This window comes from Dipodomys spectabilis, unplaced genomic scaffold (genome assembly GCF_019054845.1).
Source record: "Dipodomys spectabilis isolate Male_0828 unplaced genomic scaffold, ASM1905484v1 ptg000179l, whole genome shotgun sequence".
Lineage (NCBI taxonomy): Eukaryota > Metazoa > Chordata > Mammalia > Rodentia > Heteromyidae > Dipodomys > Dipodomys spectabilis.
In genome coordinates, this window is record NW_024870856.1 from 8,939,362 (window position 1) to 8,966,551 (window position 27,190).

General features: G+C 45.7%; 1 protein-coding gene across 2 annotated transcripts in view; it reads right to left on the reverse strand.

The window, feature by feature from the left end:
• Positions 1 to 2,568: 2,568 nt before the first annotated feature.
• Positions 2,569 to 27,190, reverse strand: part of Srd5a1 (steroid 5 alpha-reductase 1) — a 37,590-nt gene continuing 12,968 nt past the window's right edge. Inside the window, exons 2-6 of one of the 2 annotated variants that reach the window (XM_042695237.1) lie at positions 19,499 to 19,665; positions 18,696 to 18,797; positions 12,975 to 13,125; positions 5,701 to 5,774; positions 2,569 to 2,578 (exon numbers count right to left, since the gene is read on the reverse strand). In XM_042695237.1, the coding sequence (XP_042551171.1) occupies positions 5,708 to 5,774; positions 12,975 to 13,125; positions 18,696 to 18,797; positions 19,499 to 19,665 (487 nt within the window). In that variant the 3' untranslated portion in view covers positions 2,569 to 2,578; positions 5,701 to 5,707. Of the gene's footprint in view, positions 2,579 to 4,165; positions 5,775 to 12,974; positions 13,126 to 18,695; positions 18,798 to 19,498; positions 19,666 to 27,190 lie in introns of those variants that run through there. The other variant, XM_042695238.1, reaches the window with a different exon arrangement.

The window sequence follows — 27,190 nt, forward strand, 5'->3', positions numbered from 1 at the left end:
CTTCCTGGGTGTGAGTTTCTAAACAGAGAAGGATTTGCTGCCAAAAATGGAAGGAATAAACCTTTGAACACCGATTGAAGAAGTCTCATGACGGCCATTTATTTCCTGTACGAATGAATCACAAAGTCCACATACATACTTAGCATACAACCAGTTCATACCCCAACAGTTTGATTTGCTGACTCCAGCCGCCTGTGTTTGCTGAAGATGAACCTGCTGCTTAGCCTGAGACCGTGGTGATTTTTATTCCTGCAGACTTTGTTCCTGGGTGTCAGGTGGCAATTTTGTGAGGAAATCTGAAATAGAAAATTGCTCAACTGTCTTCTGCTGTGATGATGGGAAGGCATACATCCTTGAAGATTTTTTTTTAAACAGCCGCTCCTTAACAATGCGGGGTACCTGAGGTTGCCTGAAACCATGGGAGAACTAAACCCCAGAGAGCCCGCGTGACTCGCTACATCTCTAGACATAGTAGAATAGCTGATCAGTTCTGACAATAGTGGTAAGACAATTGCCAGCATCATTACTCTTGTGTCTGGGGACATGATGAAGTAAAGTGGGGGATATCTGAACACAGCACTGAGGCTCATACCACTGCGATTGAGCTGATGAACGTGGGGGACTGCCAGATGACACGTGGGTGGGTAGCTTAAAGACAAGACTGCCGGACAAAGGGGAAACCCATGTCCGAGGAGGGAGAGACATTTCCTCACATACGACCTCCGACTTGTGAATCGCCTTTGGAATTGCCACAGAGCAATTGTGGAACTCTGTGGAATTGCCACAGAGTTCACTGAAACTCTGGAAAAGCAAAAGCATGGATAAGAGGGACAACCCACATTTATCATATTTTATTGAGTAAACATTGTATTCCCAGTTACCAGGGTTTTTGTTGTTTGTTTCTTGTTTTGTTTTGCCAACCAGGTATGAGGTTTTTCTGGAGGACCATGGTTTTGAGCAAGCCAGTACTTCTCTGGGTTTTAGGCTATTATGAGTGAATTTATTGCAATAGTGGCAAGAAGGAAGTTTTGCCTGAGTATTGTTTGGAAAATGGAGACTACTGCAAGCTTGCTTTCCTTGCACATAGTTTGTGGTCAAAACAACCAAACAAATAAAACCCCAAAGGGCATTTCAAAAACACCTTGTTCCGTGCCTGTTCACATCAGTTGTGTCGCAATCACATGACCTGCTAAGAGCTCCCCTGCCCTTCGTGTTGTGAAACTCTGTCTCCCAAAAGCAAACAGTGCTCACAAAGCAAGGTCGATGAGATGGTGATCCTCTCAGTGCCTCCAAAAGCTCAACTCAAGTGCCCAAGTGAAATGTGCATTGTCTTTAGTGGAAGTTGGGTGGTGGTCTGGGGAAAACGGTACCAGCACCCGCAGTGCAGTGTGAAGTTCCAGCATCTGAGTGTGCAGTTTCTCCATGGATGCAGTGGGCAGTAGGCTCTTCTGTTGACATCTAGAATCGGAGAACCCCAGCCACACAAGCCAGCTAAGCCCAGGTGACCTCAGCCTAGCTCTATCTGCACACATCAGTGGAATGCCACTTGATTTCTTTCATCTATGCGGGCTCCCATGGCAGGGACTTCCCAATGGGGTGTCTGCACAAGGCAGCCATGACAGGACACACCCTTCTGCCTTGCTTTTGTGTCCAGCCACCTTTCCCCCTCTGTGGACTGCCTGAGCCGCACTTCTGGTCCAGCACTGCCCAACTCGGGAACTGCTGATTGCTTAAATAAACTCTATACCTTTTTTTTTTTATTGTGTCTCAGTTGACTATTTGGCAGGACAAGTTTTGGTAGGTTTTAAAACAGCACCCAGAGTTTTGTGAAGGGCTGCCTGGTGTGAACTGGTGGCTCCTGGCTTAGTTGGATATTTCTTGGACAACTAAAAGAGACGAAGTATCCTGGTGTGTGCTAATTTGCCACCTGGGAGGGAGGACTCCGATGAGGTGTCTACTCAGGTCTTTTGGCTATTAAATCTACATTTTCTGAACTTTCAGAGTTCTTTGGCTATCATAGATAGCAAATCTTCATTGGATAGACTTGTAGAGAGACATGGCCGCCCTGTCCCGTGTCTCTGTGTGCTGAGTATTCCTGCTTCACCCACTGCTCGGGACAATGGGAATCAGCTGTCAGCACTCCAACCCCGTGGAGCCAAATTAAAGAAAGAGCAAAAACCAACTCCATCTCATCTTAGAGTGCAGCTTCCCCCAGAGGCGTTCATTTTCTTCTGGATGTTGAAGGATCCAGTGATTCTTGGTCTCAGTTCAGGCTTTAAGAAAGGGACCATTCAAAAGGAGTAGCTCCCACAATTCTGGGGCATCAGGCAAATCCCAAGCAGCCCTGCTTTTGTGCCACAGAACTCCCCAAAGTCGACATGCAGGTGTCTGTCTTGTCCTGAGATCTTGCTGCTTTTTAGGAAAGATGCCCACATTCCTCTTCTGGCTTTTCCCTGTAAGTTAAACCACCACAAGTCTGTGGTTCTCTGAGCCCCTGAAGGGGGCAGGAATGAGAAGCACTGTCTCCTGCTCTGTGCACCAGTGACCACGTGGTTGTTGTGCTGAGAGGCTCAGTGGCCTCTGTCTCCTAGTCAGGGCCTGCTGGCTCCCGGACCTGCTCCATGACGCCGCCCCACCAAGGCTCACCTGCAAGGGCCCCACTCTCATCCTCTGCCTAGCTCCCTTTCCGTACCTTCCACAGGGACTGGGAAGGAGCATAGTGGGAACACGTGGTCACTGGACACGTACGGCAAGTCCAACACGAGCTACCTGCTTTCAGTGGCACACCTAAAACCACAGGCGCCAGTTTCAGGAAGTTTTACTTTTAGAGCACAAGTTTCCTTCTCAAATCACTCGAGATAGTAAAGGAAAGAAGTTTCAAAAATAATCAAAAGGATAAAGAACATTTCACAGCCAAGTGAAGTCACACACATACACACACACACCCCTGTAATTCCATCACTCTGGAGATTGAAAGAGGAGGATCTTGAGTTCAAGGCCATCCTGGACTACATAGCAAGACTGTGCCTCCCCCTAAACCCCAAACCAGCCCAACAAAGAAAAAACCCAAATTCACAATAACGATTAGAAAAATAATTCACACCAACTCACTAAATTGAAAAATCTATTTATTATGTTGTTAAAGACAACCAGAATAAATGTCATTAAAATATTCAAAAGCAAAGAAACAGAAAATGATTGTCAGATGGACAAAAATAAAACTGCAGCTGGGTGTGGTACCAATGCTGGTAATCTCAGCAGGAGGTTCAGTGGCCAGAGGTCAGCTTGGACTGCATATCGAGTTGCAGGGCTGCCTCTGACAAGCACCTTTTGAGACATGGTCTCAAAATACAAACCAAAAATAAGCAGTATGCCAATATTCTCATTGAAGTAAAATTCAAATTAGCCAACAGGAAAATGATTTTGAGAGCTAGTACCAATGATAAGGCGTGAAGTTTTACAAGTAACAGCATCAAACGAGGCAAGAACTCTTAGAAATACAATAAAAATTACATACAAAAGAAAAGTAACACTGCAGAGAATTTTAAAATAACAGCTATGTTTATTGCAGCATTATTCCCAATAGTCAAACTGAGGCATCATCCCTATCAACTGGTGAATGAATAAAGAAAATGTGGATCATGTACACAAGGAAGAATGACATTGATTTGCTTGAAGGAAACATAGGTGGAACTGGAGATCATCGTATTCAGTAAAGTACCCCAGATTTAAAAAGACAAACATTGCATGTTGTCAAGTGGGAAGTAGACTCTTAAAGCCTGAATGACAGCTGTGTAAGGTGTGTGGGGGTGGGGGCGGGGGGTAGGAGAGGGCAAAGAGGGGTGAAAATGATCAAGTACTTTATACACATGTATGAGACCAGAATAGTGAAACCGGTTCCAATAATGTAAAAGGGGAGGAGGAAGGCAGATAAGGAACTTAACAGAAGAGGATTCTACTACTCACACCTGTAATCCCAGCTACTCAGGAGGTTGAGCTCTGAGGATCATGGTTCAGAGCCAGCCCAGGCAGGAAAGTCTGTAAGACTCTTATCTCCAATAAACTACACAGAAAAAGCTGGAAGTGGCACTGTGGCTCAAGTTGTAGAGCATTAGCCTCGAATACAAAGAGGCTCAGGGATAGAGCCCTAAGACTGTCGCGCGCGCACGCGCGCGCCCACACACACACACACACACACACACACACACAGAGTGGTCTTGTTAAGGTTATAAAACGTGTTCCCTCTTCCTTTTTCTTCTTTGTTTTGTGGTACTGAGAAGTGAACTGAAGAATTATACTGAACTGCTCTGCTACTTGAGCCTCATATTCTTAGGCCTTTGGTTTTTGTGTTTTAGGGGTTCTCATTTTCTTGCCTGAGACCAGGATTAGCCTCAGATTGTGATCCTCCTCCATCAGCCTCCCTCATAACTGGTCCACTCCAGCTTGGTTTTTGAGTCACCCCAGCTGGCTTCAGCTCACAATAGATTCCTATTCTGCCTCCCAAGTAGCTGGGGTTACAGGCATGACCCACCATACTTGTCCAAGATGACCATTCTCTAGGATTTCGAGAAAACTTAAAATCCACAGGGAAGAAAATTCATAGAAAATAATCTCTATCCACACATCAGAAGTAGAACAATAAAACCTTTCAATAAGATCTTCCAAGTGGGTGAAAAGTAGAAAACATCATCTTAAAGATAAATTATTTCCCTCAAAATCTCTAGCTCAAAGAAAGCCTAAGAGATAATTCAGATAATTATAAGCTCATTATTAAAGTTAAGGAACACCTGGCCTTACACCTGAACTCGTACTTGCTAAGAACAAACGAATTCAGCTTTCTTTTCAAGCACTGATAAACAAAAAGAAGTAACCAAGGCCAGAAGAATAAAAGTAAAGAAAAAGTAGGAATTTAAAAACTGAGAACCAGGAAATCCTCACAATGCAAAGCAGCTTAGATTAAGAGAAACAAGAAAAGCCTTGAGAAAACCTCACAGCTCACGAAGAAAGCGCCACCGCAGACAAGCGCTCCTGCTCCTCTCCTCTCCATCTGCCCGGCATCCAGCTATCTAATCTCAAAAATCTTGGGGTGGGAAGGTCTTGAGCAGGTATAGGGCCCCTGTTCTTTAGAGGCAGTCAGTGGCCCCTCTCTGTCCTTCAGCTCATCTAGCAAGCTGGGCTGGGCAAAAGCTGGGAGAGGCCAACAGCTAGACACCTTCGCCCAGCCCCCATGAGCAGCAGCTCCCTTCCGTATCAGCAAGTTCACCCACATAGCAGGTACAGAACAAGATCGCTGGGGCCAGCTGGGGCCAGCCTGGGCCAGCCAGGGCCTCTAGGGAGTCCTGGAGGAGGGGTGTGCTGCCATTGACCTTGCAGACAGGACTGCCTCAGGACAGTGGAAGTGAAACGTGTCCTTCCGCGATAGATCCCAGTCCTACAGAGTGAGCCGCCACAGCTCAGAGGTGAATTTTAACCTAGAGAGCTGGAGAATCCTGCCTGACCTGGCGGGCATCCTCCACCTGAAGTGCAGTCTGATTAGCCTTTAACTAAGTGCCTTGTAAATTTACTAGGAAGAAACCACCCTGCAGCAGGGAGTCCTGGAAACAGCAGGGAAGGGGGAGAGGGCAGTGGGGGGCAGAGAAAGGGGAGAGGGAAGTATGGGGCTGCCCCGCACAGCTCCCAGCTGAAGGCCATCTTGCCCACAGTCAACCTAATACACAAAGGGAATCATGATTTTTCTAGACTTCGGGTAATCTTCAAACTTCTCCAGGTACCACCTGAAATAAGAAAAGAAACTCAATAAGGCACACGTTTACCTAATGTATTTTCCATTATAAGGAGATGAGGAGGTGTTTGTGTTCTTGTGGTGCTGCGATTGGACTCAGGGCCCTGCCCTTGTCGGGCAGCCGCCTGAGTCCTTCCTCAAGTCCCTCTTGGCGCTGCTTGTCTTCTAGGCCCGGCTCGCTTTATGTCTGGGATATACGTACCAGTGCTTCCTCCATGTTGCTGGGTGATGGGAGCACGCCAGCCACCACCCCAGCCCTCTAGGCCCCCCATAGCTGAGACAGCGGGCATGCACCACCACGTCTGGCCACTGGTTGAGATGGGAGTCTCACAAACTTTTATGCTGGCCTCGAACCACCACAGCCCCATGGATCTTGTCCTACAGGCTTGCGCCACTGCACCTGGCCTTTTAGGTTTTTAAGTGCAGTATTAAGGGCTTTGACATTTCATGCGGGCATTAGTTTCATCTGTATCATGAATAACTCCACACACCTAAAATGAAACAGAAGGGGCAATCCGGTGATTCGCTTTCCACTGGGAAGGGACGATGCTGACATGATACAATCATTGGTCACACAGGCCAGGCCCTCCTCTGGCAGGACAGGATGAAGATGGGGCCGAATGAGATGGGCAGATGTGTCTTGGATGCCTTCTGAGGACCCTGCAAGTCCTCACCAAGCCCCATGGAGAAGCTCAGCTGTCATCGGGAGGATGGCCGGCGGGGTACCAGGCTCATGGGTGCCCCTAAGGACCGGCTTCAGTGTAATCTGGTGCCACCCAGAATTCAACCCTTAGCTCAAAATGGACAAAATTTTCAATTTTGATGAATTATATTAATAAAGATGCTTACATTCAGCTTGGTGCCAGTGGCTCACGCCTGTCATCCCAGCTATTCAGGAGGCTGAGATCTGAGGATCGCAGTTCAAAGCCAGCCTGGGCAGCAAGTCCATGAGACTTTTTTTTTTTTTTGGTCGGTGATGGGTCTTGAACTCTGGGCCTGGGCACTGTCCCTCAGCTCTTCAGCTCAAGGCGAGTGCTCTACCACTTGAGCCACTGTGCCGCTTCTGGTTTTCTAGTGGTTTATTGGAGATAAGAGTCTCATGGACTTTCCTGCCTGGGCTGGCTTGGAACTGTGATCTTCAGATCTCAGCCTCCTGAGTAGCTAGGATTACAGGTATGAGCCACCGGCATTCAGCTATCCATGAGACTCTTATCTCCAATAAACCTCCAGAAAACCAGAAGCGGTGCTGTGGCTCAAGTAGTATAGCACTTGCCTTGAGCTGAAGAGTGCAGGGACAACACCCAGGCCCAGAGTTCAAGCCCCACGACTGACGACAAACAAAACAAAACAAAACAAAACAAAAAAAAAAAAAAACATAGTACATTCAATCTGGAGTTCAATCTGCCAGTTGAAAAGGCTGGCAACTAAGTTGGTGAAATAAATACCAAAAGTACTCTGAGATCAGACACGGAAGTGCTCAGTGCAGTCCCATGGTCAGATCCCCAGCTCAAGAGAACAAAACAAAACAAACAAGGAGTGTCCATAGGCCACGAATGACAGCTATGAGACTAAAAACCACAACAGAAAACAAGCAGCTGCTTGTTCATGGGGAAGAAACACATGAGGACCACAAACAGAAGAAGCAGCTGTAAAATCCTGCCGATACTGGATGGGTTTAGCACTGTAACTCACGCGCACAGAACTACGCCACGGCAGACTCTTAGAACCATTCTCCTTTCCTTCCGCTGGTCTGTGTAGCACTAAGACCTGGAAAAAATCCCACCCCTTCCTTCCCAAGAAGCGAGGGCCCCTGGGTCGGACATGACGGGCCAGGTGAGGGAGGCCCAGGGACAGTGAGGTCAGTCGAGGGGCTGGGTAGGAGGACGTGTGCCGTGATCATGTTTAATGGGCAGGTACTGAAAGTTGCTGCAGCCCTGCGGGACACCCAGCCAGTCAGCACAGCACCTTGCTAAGAGCTGTGCACAGGCGGCCGGGCAGGCACCTGCAGGGGTAGGTTGGTGTCTCTCTCGGATGAGCTAGCTGCCCATGGAAAATGAAACTATAGCCCTGGAAGAGTAGAGGCAGAGCCCAGCAGACAGTGGGGTCAGCCAAGACAGAGCACATGGGAAGCTGCATGGCCAGCATCGCGTGGGGTGCCCTGGAACTTTTCTCACGCAGCTCTAGAGAGCAGCTGGGCTCTCTGGGAAAGGCATGGTTCACCCAGTGAGTTGAATTTCACAGCCACCATTGTATAGGAATGAAATGGAATTTGTTAAGTCATCAAAATTTTCTTGTGGGGTTGCTACAATTGCACATCCACCCCCAGTGACTGGTGTTTTAAGGTCTGGGACTGGGGTTCAGGGACTCAGAGATTGCCTTGCCCATGCAAGATACGGAGTTTGATCTTCAGCACTGAAAAGTCACCTTAAAAAGAAAAATAACCCTCCCCCTCCCTAAATTAGAAAAATGTATATACAAGATGCATGACATCGGAATCAAATACGTGACAACAGGGGTTATACCATGGGGGAAGAACAAAAGAAACAAAAATATCATGTGGCACATTATAAATATATTAAAAACAACAGAAGAAAGATAAAACCTCTTGTATCCCTATCTTGAGGTTCATTTCATTGGCTGACCCACTGTAACAATGAGATGTACAAGACACTATGTTGAAAACAAACTTTACAACTTGGGAGGGCAAGGGAGGATTTAGGGAGGTGGGGAGGGAAGGGATGGTAGTAGAAAAACAAAGTGGGGGGTAACAATGCTCAATAGGAAATGTACTCATTACCTTACTCATGTAACCGTAACCCCTCTGTGCAGTATCTTTACAATAAAATATATATTAATAAAAATTATATAACTATATTTAACCTATATGTTTCTCAAGTCAATAAAGCCTTCTAGTATTTGTTTAAAAAATAACCAATAACTGTAACCCCTTTATACATCACCTTTATGATGACAATAAAGAATAAAAATTAAAAACAAAGCAAGCCACTAGTGGTTCATACCTGTAATCCTAGTTATTCAGGAGGCTGAGATCTAAGGATCACAGCCATCAGGGATGGGAAAGTCCATAGAGTCTTATCTTTAACTACCCCAAATAGCAAAAATGGAGGTGTGGCTCAAGGGGTAGAGTGCTGGCCCTGAGAATAAAAACTCAGTAACAGTGTGCAGGCACTGAGTTCAAGCCTAGAACACACACACACACACACACACACACACAATACATATATATGTGCATGTGTATGTTTTTATCTTTAAAATCTTAAAAAGGGCTTCAACTCAACACATCAACTTATGTGTGCAATACATCTTGATCAGCATCACCTCTAAAAGTTATGTTTTGAGATTAATAGGAATCCATTTTAGCCACGTGCTGGTGACTCACACCTGTCATCCTAGCTACTCAGGAGGCTGAGATCTGAGGATCTCGGTTCAAAGCCAGCCTGGTCAGGAAAGTTGGTGAGACTCTTATCTCCAATAAATCACCAGAAACTGGGAGTTGTGCTGTGGCTCAAGTGGTAGAGTGCTTGCCTTGAGCTGAAGAGCTAAGGGACAGCACCCAGGCCCAGAGTTCAAGACCCACAACCCATGACCACCACCACTACCACCACCAACAAAAGGAACCCATTTTGAAAGGGAAAACAACATGCTTTATCTTCTTTTTCTCTCCTAGAATGGAAGTTCTCACTTATGTGGCCTGCACAAGGCTCACTCTGTAACTCATTTTTGTCTAGGTTTTATGACCTACAAGCCCGAGCTTGTGTTCCACTGCTTCTCTTTACGTTTGGATTATGCTGGGATTGTGCTTCCATTCCTGAAGGCATTGTTGCTTTATGACTCCCAGACAGCCCAGCACTCCCACGTTCTCTGACCTAAGTCTTCCTCATGGGCTTATCTGTGACCTCATTGGTCACTGACCAGACCAAGTCAGTGTTTTCCATGTCATAAACCATCAGAGATCAGGAACAGGGGCTGGGAACCTAAAGCATTCCACAAACATACTCCATGCTCATAACCCAGGCAAGTTATAGTGTCTAGAAGTCACACCAATTCATTTTTCAAATGACCTTAAACTTAATAGGTGAGCATTACTCCACACACACGTGTGTGCACACACATATACATGCATGCTTTACATAGATTTATACTTCTGTGGCTGGCTTCCTGGTTCAAGCCCACACTGGGAGCATGCCCACAGCTGTGCCAGTCTGTCACTTCCCACAGAGCTGCACGGCCACACCACACGCTGCTCCAAGTGGCAAGTGTGGCTGCTCCAGGTGACAGCCACACTGCCTCAGAATTCTGCCTTCTGCAGAGAACATGTTTCAGCAGCCTTACAGCTGCTCCAGTCTTTCCAGCCTCCAGCTTAACTACCAACAGCCACTTATGATTACGGCACCAATGATTACAGAAAAAAATGCCATTGGCATGCAATATTGTTTTAAGGATATTACAATAAATATAGGTCCAGAAATGGTTCCGTGGAATGTCCTCTTTATAATCAACTTATTTGATTGTTTAATTAGTTGGGTTTACTGGATGAAAACCAGGACAAGCCAGGGGCAATGCTCATGTCTAGAATCTTAGCTACTGGGGAAGCTGAGGGAGGAGGATGGTGGGTTTGAGGCCATTCTGGGTAACTGTGAAACCTCATCTCAAACAAAAAGAACAAAAAAAAAAAAAAAGGAGAAAAGAGAAGAGAAAAAAAGAAACTCTAAAAAAAGAAGTTTTTAATTTTGTTCTCAGAATATACTCCCAACATTCCTGAAGATATTTCCACAAAACCAAATTCTTCAAGATTTCAAATCTGTTTCACATTCATAGTAATTTAAATAGTAAGTGAATGACAAACAGCCTTTTAACTCATGAATCTTGGAAATAATATCTTTGAGTTTTCATCAACAAAGACTTGCACTTGGAAAATGGAATTACTTATTTCTATTTCTGAATGTTTCATATGCCACTGTTGAAAGGGATTTTCCTGTTCCCTGTTTCTGTTAGACAAAATAGCTTTACAACAGATTTGTGGGCTCTCATTCAGTTTTCCTCGAATCCAAATACTAAAAAAGCCTACGTTTTTTATCTTTTACTAGAAACAGGCCATTATTTGCTTTTCCATATCAAATACTGCAAGCAAATGTTAAGACCAGTATCTTCCTGGAGGTGATGACAGACACAGAAGGGACCAGGTCCTTGTACATGAGAGGCCTGGGGCTGGCTCAATGCTGGAGGGAGAATCTGGATACCTTGGAATACAGGAGTCCCGACACCTGGCTTTGCTCTCAGCACTGACACAGCATGCAGCCCAGCATAGCTCTGTTCATTTTAGAACACTTGGCTGTCTATGTTTAGTTCAAAGTAGCAAGGCATTATTTCAACCAAATTTTCTACAAAATCATTGGGCGAAGAAAAAATCAGAGGTTTTCAAAAGTCAAACTCACTGTATTACTTTTAAAGGTGAAGTCAATTGAAATCAGCAGAAATCTGGAGAAAGCTTCATGAATTGGGTGTGGGAACACAATTGCAATGGATCTTGTTTACAGGCACAGCAGAGCCACGCCCCTGAAGACTTGGGGCATCTCCTCTGGCTCCTGCCAGGCATTTCTGGCTTGAGGCTGTACCTCTCTAGAGTCTGCCTTCTCCATTTCTGTGTCTCCCAAGGCCTTCTTCTCTGTGGATGTGCATCTTTCATTTTCCTCTTTACAGGGGCTTGAACTCAGGGCCTGAGTGCTACCCGTTAGGTTTTATGCTCAAGGCTGATCCTTTACCACACGAGCCATACCTCTATTTGCAGCTTTTTGCTGGTCAATTGGAGAGAAGAGTCTTATGGACTTTTCTGCCCAGGCTGGCTTTGAACCACAATCCTTAGATCTCTGTCTCCTGAGTAGCTAGGGTTGCAGGAGTGAGCTACTCTTTTCTATAAGCTGTCAGTCATATTGGATCCAGCCCATTCTACATCCCTATGACCTCAAGTTAGCTGGTTGCCTCTGGAACAATCCCACTTTGAGTAAGGGCCAGGCACCAGGATCAGGGATTAGAACTTTATCCTTTCCTTCTGGGAGAGGCAATTCAGAAACTGCTGTACAATTCCCAGCCATGTGCTCTCAACAGTACAGGTCCTTTTCTGCATCATCCTTGTCCTAGGCCCATGCTCATCTTTCTTTGTACTTCTCCATCTCTCCCAGGAGCTCAGCTTTCTAACATCTGTATGTGTGAAGACATCAAGCTCACTGGTAAAATGGCAACAGATGCAGGTGCTCCTCCTACAACTCTCAGCAGTTACCACACCGTGTACAGCTCCTCCCAAGAGTAGCCACCTGGACACGGCAGCCCCAGTCTTTCCCCTCACCACCAACAGTAATCCATGAAATCTCTCAGTATAGGAAGCTGTGTGGGTGTTCTGACTGCTAGACATTTTTGTATCATGACATCAGCATGTCCCCCTTTTAGCTTTCTCTCTGTCCTGTTTCCTGCAGTGGCTTCATGTATTTCTGTATGTTTACAGCATCCACATCTGTGGTGATGTGTAGAAGACATGTGTGGATGATGCTGGAGAGGGAGGAGCCCAATGTGACTCTGGGATTCACTCCCATCCCAGCATCCACTGTGCACAGTATTCACAACCTTGCCGTGGTTGCTCCAATACTCTCAGTTTTAGTCACTGTCCCCACTACACACCCAAACCCCTGCTCAGTGGTGAAGTTGGCCACAGCCTCCTGCAGCCCAGGCTCACTGCCAGAGATGTGGTAGAGAAAAGCAGCATGGAGGATGCCTTTTCTGGCACCATGCAGGGGTGTATCACTTGGCTTTTGCTAAAGCAAGACATACATTGGGATTCAGCAAATCAAGTTAATATTAACATCAAAATTTTACAGTCTGGTGCTGGTGGCTCATGCCTGTAATCCTAGCTATTCAGAAGGCTGAGATCTGAGGATCATGGTTCAAAGCCAGCCCAGCAGGAAAGTCTGTGAGACACTTATCTCCAATGAATCACCAGAAAACCAGAAATAGAGCTGTGGCTTAAAGTAGTAGAGTGCTAGCATTGAGCAGAAAGTTCAGGGAATATTCTAGGCCTTGAGTTCAAGCCCCATGACTGACAAAATCAAAATAAAACAAAAAACCCTGAAAAATGTTATTCTAAAGTCAAAGAATAAAGTTTAAGAGTTTTGCAACTTACTGGTGATGCTGTTTTGCTCTGGTGATTAGAATACAAAATGTGAAGAGAGCAAACACCCCGCCTTGGAGAGACCAGCTGGCCAGTGCAAAGCCGCTCCACTCTATGACTTCCCCAAAATAATTGGCTGCAGTGACATATTCAAACAAGCCTCCTAGACAAAAACAGAGCAGGACAGTGCATTTATTATAAGGCAACACCAAATTAATTCTGACTTGAGACACAGTAGTATCTACTAGGAAAAACTAAATCCAACTATGGAAAAACAATGGAAATGTTCATCAATGCCATATATACCCCATTATGGCTTCAGAGCACAACCCCAGGGGACGCTGTGCCAATGCCATCTGTTTATCAGATATACACATCTGCAGAGTGAGCCACTCCACTGGTTATGGGTTGGGTGGACATAACTAAGTAGGCATGGGGGAACTCCAGTAAGCAGTAACAATCACTTAGCTTAGTCACACAATCCAACCAGAAAGAAAATGCCCTTTCTCAAATGTGAATTCATTTGTTCACTAATCAAAGCTCATCAATGCTGTAGGCACTCTGACAGACCAGTCCCTATCTAGAACAATAAATTCCAGAGTAACAAACAAGTGTGGAGGGGGGAGGGGCAGGACAGGATTGGGGTGGGGCACAGGGAGGAGATCCTAGGCAGGGAACAGGGCTGAGAGGGTGAGGGGCCAGTCCAGGTTTCAGGTGAGCATCTTGAATGGGTATCAGAGATGCAGAGGCTGAACAGCAATGGTCAGCATGAGGTCTTTGAGTTCCAACTCGACTTGGTCTGCCCAGCTGAGAACTGGCAAGTTATAAAAGTGATCACCCATTAAGGTATAAAAGTGATAACTCTTCAAGGTATAAAAGTGATAAACCTGCAAGGTATAAAAGTGATCATCCTTCAAGTTATAAAAGTTGATTAGCCTTCAATATATAAAAGTGATCACTCTTCAAAGTAGAAAAGTGACTATCCTTCAAGGTATAAAAGTGATCACTCTTCAAGGTATAAAAGTAGTCATTGTTCAAGGTATAAACACAGTTTCAAGACCTGCTCCTGCAGTGTGCAGAGCTTCTATCTCTACCCTCACGGCAACCCAAGCACTCAAGGGCTCTGGCCAGAGGTGAGGTGGTTGACTAATCACAAGAAATAGAAAAGGAAAGGGGAGGGAAAGGAGAAGAAGCTGTTTTGCTTTTTATCATGTGAAGGAGGTGGGCAGTCCTATCATGTCCTTTTCTTTTCTATGAGCTTCAAGTAATGCACAATCAAAACACAATGCCAGTGCTCACTGACAAGTTAACTTATAATCAGATAAGCTATAAAAACATCACATACATTGCATAATAAATGTATCATTCTTATAAAAGGTGTGTTACCTGTGCCCTTAGGAGTATCCCCCAAACATTGAAGGCCAAGTACTTCCTGGGCTATAGGGTTTAAGGAAGGTACACTTCTTTTTTTTTTGGTCTGTTGTGGGGCTTGAACTCTGAGCCTGGGTGCTGTCCCTCAGCTCTTCAGCTCAAGGCTAGCACTCTACCACGTGAGCCACAGCACCACTTCCAGTTTTCTGGTGGTTTTATTGGAGATAAAGTATCTCACAGGGACTTTCCTGCCCAGGCTGGCTTTGAACTGTGATCCTCAGATCTCAGCCTCCTGAGTAGCTAGGATTACAGGCATGAGCACCAGTGGCCGGCTAGGTACACATCTTTATTTTCCTATTGCTGCCAGGGCTCAAAACATTTCATTATCATTATCATCTGTCTCTCAGGATCCGGGCGCTGAATCTCAAGAAGGCCTCTGCACTGTCTGTACAAATGCCATATCTCCTTAAGGCACACAGCCCAGAACAGGAGGCAATGGAGGCTGTGATGGGACACCTCTGTCCCCACTGCCTGGGCCTGTCCCCTCAGCTGTATGGGGGCAGAGTGTTTGGTTGGAAACATAGGGAGGGTGGTGAGCATATCATGACCTAATAAAAGCCATAGTCACCAATCTCCTAAAAGACCCATTACAACACACAGGTACATCACCAGACTGTAATACATATGCATGGAAATGTCACAATAAAGCTCATTATTTATAGAATGTACGCTGAAGCACATTGAAATGGTGTAAAAACAATCCTTGAGTTTAGCTTAGCTGTGGGAGTGTGACAACCCAGCTTCATCCTCATGAGCCCTACTGTCATCACATCTGTCAGGACCCTCTATAACTTCCATGCTTCATCTGATCACCAATCCACAGCAGACAGGACCTTCCCTAACCCTCCAGGCCTCATCTGTACACCAATCCAGCAATGACCATTTGCTAGTTTGAAAATGAAACAGGAAATGAGTGCCAGAACTTGTTGAACTCTTATCCCACAGATAAGAGTTCTGACCACCAACCCCTACTCAAGGGTACCAGGACTATCACATGTAGGTATCTCCCTGGGCCTATCACATATCTCAATTGGACCCAGGACCATTTCCATGGTCTTCGGCTGCCTCACTCAGTGATGTGTAGGAGAGGGAACAGAGGTGGTTTCTGATGATCCAGCATACTTTCCAGCAGTCATTCTCCCTGTACATTACTTCTGCCCCCCAAAACTAGAGATGGTGTCTAAAAAGAGACATTCAAAGCCAGGTTGCACACATTTGTAATTCTAGATACTCAGAAAACTGACATCTGAGAAGTTTGAAGCCAGCCTAAGCAGAAAAGTCTGAGACTCTTATCTCCAATAAACCAGTTAAAAAGCTGAAAGTAGAGGTATGGCTCAAGTGCTAAGACAGCCTTGAGGGGAAAAGCTAAACAAGAGAGCCCAGGCTCTGAGTTCAAGCCCCAGCATTGGCACAGAAAGGAAGGGAAGTAGGGTAGGAGAGAGGGAAGAAAGGAGGAAGGGAGGGAGGAAAGGAAAGAAAGAGAAAAAAGAAAAGAAATTCTACCACTCCAATCAAATAAATCTTTTCCTTTGACTTAAGGACACCCAAGACTTCAGCAGGTATTTCCTTTTAAACAGCTTTCTTGTCCTTTCCATACTCCTTTTATAAAAAATAATTATCTTAATTATACAAAAAAACCCAACACCCCAAATAGTGAACAGAGTTGTGACCCAGAGCTCCTGGCACATGTCTTCTGCCTCATGCAACTTCCATACCCTGAGGGCTGAAGGTTGTATCAGCATGTCTACATACTGCCAGTTGCACACCTCATGCCCATCTTTGTCTCTCCAGGATTTTTAGCTATTCCCTTGGCAACTGCATTCCTTTAGCCTTGTGTACTAACACTTCCATCATGAATGGAGATCTGAGCAGTGGTTCTACAAGAGTCTCAGGCATAGATGGCATGCTTGTACATTAGAAAAATGTGATTACATTGACTAGAAATCTTCAGAAGTTCAGCTGAAAACCCAACTCAGCAGAGCCCTCACAGAGCATGTGGCCCAAATGCTCTCTGTCATCTCTGAAATCAAGGGCAAGCTTAAAAGGAAAGGGAACAGGATGAGGCAAAAGTCCTGGCTCCGCCCTCCATCTGGGCTTCATGGAATCTACAGATCCTCTGGGCTGGCCACTCACTCCCTGCATGTCAGTGTCTGATGGTATGTGATGCGATGCCTTTCCGAAAGGCAGCCTTGAGTCCTGGTTTATGTCTCTAAAGCTTTAAATTGCTTTTTTTTTTTTTTATGTGTTCTGTTCCCATTTTTAGATTTTTCCTTCGGCACTTTAATATGCAAAATAGATTTCCAGGCCTCTGTAGCCATCACTGAAAAAAAGTCTCAGGCTTCTTCTGTCTTTCATGCACTTTCTGAGGTGGCTGGTGTTTTTGTGTATATGTGAGTGTATGTGCTATTGAAGCATTACTGATCAAGAATTTTGCAAACAGGACTGGGAATGTAGCTTAATGATGGAGTGCTCACCTAGCATGCATGAAGCCCTGGGTTCAATTCCTCAGTTCCACATAAACAGAAAAAGCCAGATGTGGAACCATGGTTCAAGTGGTAGAGTGCTAGCCTTGAGCAAAAGAAGCTCAGGGACAGTGCCTGGGTGCAGAATTCAAGCCCCAGGACTGGCAAAAAAAAAAAAAAGAAAGAAAAGAAAAACAAAAAATGAAAAAGAAAAGGGGCTGGGAAGGTGGCTGAGTGCTTGCCTTGCATGCATGAGGCCCTGGGTTCAATTCCTCAGCACCACATAAACAGAAGAGGTGCTGTGGCTCAATTGGTAGAGGACTTGCTTTGAGCTGAAGAGCTGAGGGACAGTGCCCAAGCCTAGAGTCCAAGCCCCATAACCGACAAAAAAAAAAAAAGAATTTTGGAAACAGTTTCTTCCCTGTGCTTTATAGGTTCCCCTTGTTTTCCCCACAGTGGCATCTCTTGCTGTCTGGGAGCCATGCAGCCTATGCATCTCTGTTCAATCTGCTCAGACTGGACACCACCAGCAGGGGCCATCATGAGGAGGTGCTGCCTGGGGAGGTGGTGGATCCCTTACTGCAGGCTGGGGCTGTTTGTGGCCAGGCCCCTGGCGCAGTCTTCCTGGGTGCAGCAGGCAGCGGGCTCTTGCTGATGTTCTGCATCTGAGTATCAATGCTGTGATCGCCCCATTCACATTTTAGTTTGGATGTTGGATCCCCATTTTCGTCTGCTTTGTGCTCAGATAGGAATGTTTGTTTTGCTGCTAATCTGTCCTTTCTCGCTATATGCTTGCATGTTCTCTATGGATGTTTGTATGTGTTCTTTCTTGTTCACCAGGTTTGAACATGTCAAATTAGGAGGCTGATCAGCCCCTGGCAGCAGAGAGTAGAGGGAAAGGGCCGGAGGTCTGGCTGTCGCTGGCTGTTGTCCAGCACAGAAGTTCCTGCACACAGGATCCTGGGCCTGTCACCACTCCTGACCCCCTCCTCCCTTTTCTGGCATGCACTCAGTCTCAGATGTGGCGTTCCTCACTCCACCACTTTTTTAGCTTCTGGAACTTTCAGGATCCTTCCATTCTCCTCTCAGGGTTCATGCCCTGCCCCACTGTACCATGGCTCACTCTGCTAGTGCTGAGAGGTCCGGCTCCCTTGACAGCTGCAGGAGGCTGAGGTCTGCACACAGGCCCAGCACCTGAGGGGCATCTCTTCCACCTCCCAGGGCTGGATAGGCCATCAGCAGCCTATCCGGAACTCCTTGGATCTCCTCTTCTCTGGCCCCTCCATCGGGGCAGGACTGAGATGGCTCTGTGGACTCCAGGCCATCTGAGCCACACATGAAATAACTTGATGTTTATAGGGCTTCTGTTCACTTGTTTTTGCTGTCGTTTTTGCACGGAGGTTTCCAAATGAAGAGACATCATGTGTTTGTTCTACTGCTCACACATTCTACAAGGGAAGGTGGTATCTAGCACTCACTCATGGTTTGTCTCCTGAGGAATAACTTCATTTCTTGATAGTACACTGAAGTCCTAAATAAAACTCAGCCCAACATTTTCCTGTACTTGTTACGGGGAAGGACCTTCTTCTATCACAACATTGTTAACAGAAGTAGCAGTGCCTCGTGCAACATTTATGTCCTAACCCAGATTCGCCTTTGTGCTTAATATATAACTACCCCTGATCATCAGAAATGGTTCTTCTCTATTCTGAGAAAACAATTACAAGACTGACTCACCCTGAACACTTGTACTAATGACTACTGTACTGTGCTTTGGGAGAACTGACAAAGCCTGGCATGATGCAATGCAACACAGACAGTGCTCATTTTCAGTACGTACCCCTGGGTATTTTATATCCAGTCTCCCCTGGTTTTCTGAGATTCCTCAGGATGTGGTCTGAGTGGATGTTTATCACCATGCCCAATAACCACAAGACAAAACCTAAAGGCAAATAAAGATGATGACGAATAATGAGCTGCGAGGTCTAAGATGCTAGGTCCAAAGAGTCAGTGCAATCTTTCAGAGGATGATAATGAGGGCACCAGGCCTGCTCTCCAGGACCAAGGTGAGGCCAAAGTGTGCACTCCAGAGAACTCAGAAGTCTGTTCTTTCTCTTCAGATCCCATGGACAAAAGAACACTGTGTTCTGCAAGGTTACAGTTAGAGCCTGAGAATGTATATCAATTCACCTTCGTTGGTATGGTTTTTTAAAAAAATCACAACTTTGCAGAAATGTATTATTTCTTTTTCACAGAAGTTTACCTGTCTTGCTGGCGGGTGAGCCATTCCTACTCATTCTCAGGTTACAGAAGGCAGTTCAGGAAGCCAAAGGGCTCTTCGATTACATGGTGGACAGGTGCCCAAGTGCACTGGGTGAAGGCAGCCTTTCCATTCCAGCTGGCCACTTCTGCTGGTGGCACTCACTGCCACCTGGGCAGGCACAGGACCTACTTCTGGGTTGGTATGTGTGAAGGTGCCCGGTGTAGGAGACCCCTGAAGCAGAGCAGCCTGATGCTGGTGCTGGCTGCCCAGGACCCCTGCTACTCTCTCCCTTGGATGGTTTGGGGTTTCTAACTAGAACGTGCTGGGCATGACAGTCAGGGTCTGTGAGAGGCAGAGAGCACATGGCTGAAGACACTCACCTGCTAGAAACCAGGGGTGGGTCACCCAGGGCTCAGGATATACCGCGTACTGGCTGAGGTACCGGCTCTGCAAGTAGCCATTATAGGTACAGAAGATGAATGCCAACACATAGGAGAACAGCAGTGTCGGCTTCCCTCCTCGGATGAGTAGTGGGAAAATCAAGGTCCTTAGAAAACAAGATATAGAAACACATGGAAAGAAATGTTTAATACATTCCCCCTCTGAACAGAGGTCTGGATATAGGGCTTTGTACTTGCTTGGTTTGTTTGCTTGGCTGGGGGCAAGTAAGTCACACTTCTAGCTTGGCATTTTGCTGGGTATTTTGGAGATGGAGTTCTTGGACTTTTCTACTTAGGCTGGCTTTGACCTATGATCTCCTGAGTGGCTAGGATTACTAGTGTCCAATTTTGTCTCTCTCTCTCTAATCTTCCTTTCAGATACAAGTATCATCCTTAGTTTATACTCTTACTGATTTACTCTATTTATGCTAAAAGCCAGGATTTTTTATGTAGAACGAACCATGTTCTAATAATAGACACCAGTCATCATATTCAGATCCAAGATTGTAATTGTACAGAACGTGAAACATACACCAAGTCTGCTGAGAAAACTGGAGGCTTCTTCAGGCTGTCCTGAAACCATTAACCCATTCCAGTCTGCACAACAGGCTTTGGGGTACATGGTCATGTCACCCATTATCAGTATAGTGTTCCCACCCCTCTAGATCTATCCAGCACCTTTACTGGAGCTCCACCCTGGGCAGGAAGACTGTAACCCACACTTTACAAAGGACAGAATGAAGACCTGTGGAGGCTGGAGCTCCGGCCCAGGCCACAGGGCTGAGTGGCACTGTGTTTAAGTCCATCAAAGAGTACATTTTTCCGCCCTGCTTTAGGTATGCCTGGCCAACCATTTAAAGAGAGAAAACACAAAATTTAAAACTTGTAAGAAAAAGAGGATGCAAAACTTATTTTGCACTTGAATTTTCACGTAAGTATCAATGTATAGTGAATTAGTGAAAGAGGGAATGCCTGAAGAAGGTAGAAAGTAACTCTAACGAGCAACTTTGTTCCACTAGATTCCACAGACTGATGAAACACAGTCCTTGAAAGACGCAGTGAACCAGTTGACCCAAGAAGAATTCGACCGACAGACGTGTCTAGGAAATAAACTGAATTTAGACATAAAATTTAGAAAAGGCAGAACTGGACTCTGAGAATTAGCTGCAAAGACACAAGAAAGAAGCTCTGGGGTACACCCCTGCTATGAAGTACTCCTGACTTACAAAGTCTAGAAAACAGGCACAAGGGAACCTTCAGGACACACTCCTGCACGACACCTTGATTTGAAATAGTCCAGGCTTACAACATCTAGAAATGGGTTTAATAGAATGTTTGTTTTTGTTTTTGTTTCTGTTATGGCACCAAGGTTTGACCTTAGGGCGTTGCACTTGGTGCTCTAATACTACCACATGAGCCATGCCACCAGCCCTTTTGGTTTCTGTTATTATTTATTATCATTATTATTATTATTTATAAAGTCTTGCATTTATGTTCAGTGTTGGCTTGAACTACTTATTTATGCTTCTTGCTTAAATGGGATGACAGGCACCCGATATACATCTGGGATTTTACTGGATGAGATGTAATCTTGTAAACTTTTTTTTAGAGCTAGTTTTGAACCCAGTTCCTCTTGATGTCTAGTTCATTAGTAGCTAGGATTACAGCCACAAGCCACCATACCCAGTCTAAGTACCAGCCCTATGCTTCAAAGTAACAGCAGGCTGACAGTGATACGATGCTGGCCATTCTCCATGACATTTTTTGTTTTGTTTTGTTATTTTCGGGTTCTGGAACAGAACCCAGGACCTGGCAGATGTTAGGCGAGCTATTATTATGGGTATGATCAGATAAAAGTTTCCTCATTCAGCCAGGCACTGGTGGCTCACGCCTATAATCCTAGCTATTCAGAAGGCTGAGATCTGAGGATCTCGGTTCAAAGCCAGCCCAGGCAGGAAAGTCCGTGAGACTCTTATCTCCAATAAAAACCACTAGAAAACTGGAAGTGGCACTGTGGCTCAAGCAGTAGAGTGCACGCCTTGAGCTGAAGAATGCAGGGACGGTGCCCAAGCCCAGAGTTCAAGCCCCACAACAACAACAACAACAAAAGTTTCCCCATTCAGTACAAATGTAATTTTTCTCTGCATATTTTCACTACATGACTTGAATTCCGATATGAGACATGAATACTCAGAGGACCAACTGATCCCAGGTCCTGTGAGATTTGGGCAAAATCCACCCTACATTCAACATGGGATACTAAGAAGGAAGAGGCAAAAAGAAGACATTAGGAAGATTACAATATTTTGAATAGGCACTAAAAGTCTAACTAGAGAAATCTAACAGAAATCTGTCACAGAGTTTTGAGAAATGGTTATCTAAGGTTTCAAAGCAACTGAGGAAAAGCTGTTTCTATATGAGGATACTTTGGGTTCTAAGAAACACAAAGCAAGGACAGCAGATTTTCATCAACTTCTCCTACGCTCAAGGCAAAATTCTAGATAACAGAACAGACTGGTGGGCAACTATATATGTCTCTCACTCTGCTCATGGTGTTTTCTACTTCTCCTGTCCCTAACATCCCACGTCTCCTGCTGCTCTTCCTGTCCTGACATCCCCCTTCTCTTGCTTCTCTTCCTGATCTTCACAAGCACAGGAGATTACAGGCAAGTGTCACTTTGTACCCAACTTATTTTCTTTCATTATAAATACTCTGGCACAAAGTTTACAGTCTGCCTGTCTGGTTCTTTCTAGAAACTCTGCTGATCATCAGTCTGGATTTAATCAGTATGAGATTCTGGACACATTACTCTGCTTTTCTCAGGCTCTGCAGCTGGAGTCTGCTTCTGCTTTGGGGACTAGCTTTGGCTCATGTGGGTCTTGTCACTACCAAGACTTCTGATCCAGCCTGTGCTCTGAGGGAGGCTGGAGAAGTTCCAGCACGAAGGCCGGGCAAGAGGCTCTGGGGCCCATCTTTGTCTGAGTTTTCTCTAGTCTGTAGTGGTAAATGTGGGACCGTTCCAGACAGGAAGGAAGGTGGACACAGACATCCAGAGACCCACACAGTGCAGTGCTGTGGCCCAGCCTTCCTCTGCTAGATGCACCAGTATTCATAAGCTCTCCATAAACTGCCTCATTCGCAGTCACTTTTCCATAGAGCAGAGGGAGACACCTGCTACTGCTAGGCTTGTGAGAAAGGAAAGCATCCAACCTTGATCTGAAAATCCCTTGAGAGATACTATCGTTAAGAGAAACTATGAAGCACTTGGACCAACTAATGTTTTATTCAGCTACTGTGTCACAAATCCATTTTCTGTCCTGAATACAGCAAAAGGATACAAAATAGGCAGTTCCCAGGGTGCTACAAAAAGATTCTATTTCCAGCTAATGAGATGAAGTGTAACATTCAATTTGACACTGTGTTCTCTGTTAATGTTACAACTTTACTATTTTATATTCTCTCCTTTCCATGGGAAGAACCAAGGCTCACATCTCCCAAAGTTGTTTTTATTCCCTAGGGAAGTTGCAACCTGTCCTAGGCCTAGAACACCGGGCAGGTGAAATGGTGGAGCTCAGCCACCAGCATCCAGGGGTCAGATGACCCTGGGGCATCCATGGCCAGGATCACCTGTGGCATCAATGTTCTGTTTGCATTTGCAAGCATAGACATCACATAAAAATGTGTCCGACACTTTCCAATAGTGTTTCTAATAGGTTTCCTGGGTTGAAGATATACAACTCCTGATTGCAAAGCCTCGGGGAAAAAGAAGCACACAGCTCTGAGGGGAGGTTTCTGAATCTAAGAAAAACCAAATGTCCTAAGGAGGGTGACTTACAAAAAAAAAAAAAGAATAAAAATCAGAAGAAAAAAAACCCAAACAACCCTCCCACAGATAAACAAATGAACCCCATGGTCATCAAGAGTTATTCAGGACAGTGGTTATCTCCATGGAAGGATGGAGAGGTTTGAACTTCTCCAGTGCGGCACTGGGGTATCTTCTGGGGCTGCTGGAAACCACAGGGCCAATGCGGGTTCTCTACCAACCAAACCAGCAGCCTAAGCCCTGGACAGGGCAGGGTCACAGAGAAGCCTGTCCCTGGGCTTGCTGCTGCACTTGGGTCACCAGAAAGCAAACCCAAACCAGCACGGTCAAATCATCATCAGCCAATCAGAAACCACCAGCTATCCTCTAACTGGAGACTTGACCAATCAGAAAACACCACCAACTCTCCAGAGATGTGACCAATCCAAAACTGTCAAATACCTCTGAACTCACATTGCACCTCCCACTGTAACAAATCAAGTATTCCACTCCTGCAAACACCGTATAGAAAGTGTTTTCGATATGTTTAATGTCCTATATGCACTGGACATATGTGAACATGTCACAATGAAGCTCATTTTTGTTCCATGCACATATGCCAAAAGTAATTTAAAAATAAGAAAAAAAATGTTTCAACCTCCCACTCACTCAGTGAGCCCCAATAGCTTGGTAGCCTGGGAGGCCTGATTCATAAATCACCCCTTCAATTGACTTCACAATTCTGACACCTCCAAGTGCGCCAATTCCTTCACCTTCACAGCCCCCGCTATATTTTAATTATCGCAATGCCTTGGACATACAGCGGAGCTCACTGGACACTGATGAGCAAGATAGGAGGGAGGGACAGGGGGAAAGTGATGGAACAGCAGAACAGCAAACACTGCGCAAGGGGAAATGTACTCCTCACTCACGTAACTGTAATCCCTCTGTATATCACCTCTATAATAATAGCAAAGTAACTTTAAAAGAAATTTTTTAAAAAGTGAGGCTGGGGCTGAGTGCTGGTGGCTCACGCCTATAATCTTAGCTATCTGGGGCTGAGATCTGAGGATCATAGTTTGAAGCTAGCCTGGGCAGGAAAGTCCATGAGATTCTTGTTTCCAATTAAGCCAGAAGTGGAGCTGTGGCTCAACTGGTAGAGCACCAGTTTTGAGTGAAAATGCTAAGGGACAGTGTCCAGGCATCAATACTGGCACTAAATAAATAAACGTTAGCCAGGTATTGCATATATTAATGTGATATGTTAAAATGAAATCTCCCTCATAGACTAGTTTATGTGGAATAAAGGGGGAGGTCCCCTTGAGAGACCGTGATTAGGGGAGAGGCTCTGAGGATCTTAATCAGGGATGAGACAGAACCAAGAGCCCAAAGGTTACTCCTTAGACAGAGTGTAAACTTGGGGTGGATGAAAGGAAGTGGAGGCCTTGAGCATTTGAACGCCTGCACTACGGCTCCATTCAACAGTCTCTATGGTCCCAGCCAGCCAAAGTCAAGGGTCATGGAGAAGACCCTGGGGTAAGTAGCACCTGCACTCACACCCTCTGTTACCTCAATTGTGGTAAAAGGTGAGGCTCAGGCTCAGGCAAACACTGAACAAACCTGCTTAGCAGGAGAGAAAGTAGAGCATGAGCTGGGAAGCCACATCCAGGAACTCCCACACCTGCCTGGCAATTCTGAGCAGGCCCCTGAGGACAGAGGACTGTACCGGCACTGGGCTGGGTGAGGGGACTGGCACAGGAGTGAGCCACCGAGACACTGGGAAGAGGGCAGGGATGCGCCTACACACACACACACACACACACACACACACACACACACACACACACACACACACACGATGACCAGAATGAACAAGGACACTTGTACACTTGACTAACCATAGGCTCAGACCCAGCAACCAGGAGGGCACATGAAGATGGTTCTAGGAATGCCATCCATCCCATAGAAGGTGAACTGCCTCTGGCCCTGGCCTCTGTCCTCAGCATGAACACCGCAGGCTCCTGCTTGCCAGGGCATGGCTCGGTCTCGTTCCTGGGCATTCTCCTAGCTTGACACAGGGCCAATGGGACTGTGACTGCGCTGAGAGCACTCCCCTCTCCCAGTGCCTTGGACTTCCCATGCCCACCTTCCCCTGCACCTGCTCAGGCCTGCACTGCCCCAGTGCCCTGTGCATACCAGGAACACGGTGATGTGTGCCAGGCTGGCCGGCAAGCTTATCGCTGGTGCTAAGTGCGGTTCCACTCTGGTTCTGTTCTGAGTACTGGCAACTCGGGTCAAATGGCTGCTTAATAAATTAGTCACCGAAGCACAGTGGAAACTGCTGCTCTCTTCTACATAGGAAACATCATTGTCTCTGAACTACAAGGACTCTGTTGGATAACCTGGCAAGTCTAGCAGTTAAGCAAACACATACCATGCATGCTGCAGCAAGTCAAAAAGCACTGGTCTGGGAGACATAGCCACAGTCAACTCATGTTTGACAACGGGGCCAATGGAGAAAAGAGAACCTCTTCAACAAATGTGCTGGAAAGTAGGTACCACTGGCAGGAGATTGAACCTGCATCACTATCTCTCATCCTGTACACATCAACTCCAACTGGATCAAAGAGCTAAAATTTAAGACCTGAAACCTTAAAGCTAATATAGAAAAACAGGGAAAACCCTGGAAGTTATAGGCTCATATACTTTTTTTTTTCCTAAAAAGGAGTCCAGCTGCCCAGAGGATGGGAGCAAAAATTGGTAAATGGGGGTACCTTAAGTTAAAGTTTTGCACAGCACAAAAACGAAACAACCAAAAACCAAGTCACAATTCATAAGATGGGAGAAAGTGTCTGCCAGCTATTCAAGAGATAAAGGATTAATATCAAGGTAAAGAACTCAAAAAACTGGGGCTGGGAATGTGGATTAGTGGTAGAGTGCTTGCCTGGTAGTGGTAGTGGTAGAGTGCCCTGGGTTCGATTCCTCAGTACCATATAAACAGAGAAAGCAGAAGTGGCACTGTGGCTCTCAAATGATAGAGTACTAGCCTTGAGCAAAAGAAGCTCAGGGACAGTGCTCAGACTCTGAGTTCAAGGCCCAGGACTGTCATAAAACTAAACAGCAAAAGAACAAATTATTCCAATGAGTCAACAAGCAGACAAATTGGACAGTTCTCACAAGAAATTCAAATAGCCAATAAATCCATGAAGAAAGGGAATGTCACACCAAAATGACCTGAAGATTCCATCTCATCCAAGTAGGACAGCCATCAGAAGACCAACATGCTTGAGAGGGGTTGGGGGAGGGGGGCAGAAGGGGGGGAGCACCCTTCCTACCCTGCCTGCTGGTGGGAGTATAGACTAGTGCTATCATGGTGAAAACCAGTTTGGAGGTTCTACAAGAAAGTAAAAATAGGTGTGTGTGTGTGTGTGTGTGTGTGTGTGTGTGTGTGTGTGTGTTTGAAAGAGACAGACAGGCAGAGACAGACATAAAGCAGTAGAAGCCTTATCTAAGATATTTTTTTTTTCTTGGTGCTCATCTTGGGGCTTAAACTCAGGGCCTAGGCGCTGTCCCTGAGCTTTTTAGCTCAAGTCTAATGCTCTACCCTTGAACCACAGCTCCACTTTTGGCTTTTTTTTTGGCACTTAATTAGGGATAAGAGTCTCACGGACTTTCCTGCCCAGGCTGGGTTGGAACAGTGATCTTCAGATCTCAGTCGGAGTCACTAGATTGACAGGCATGAGCCACCGGCGCCCAGCAATCTCTGTATTTTCCCAGTTCTTGATGAGCCTTTTCAGCTTTGTTTCTCTTTCTGCCAGTTTGGAAGGTT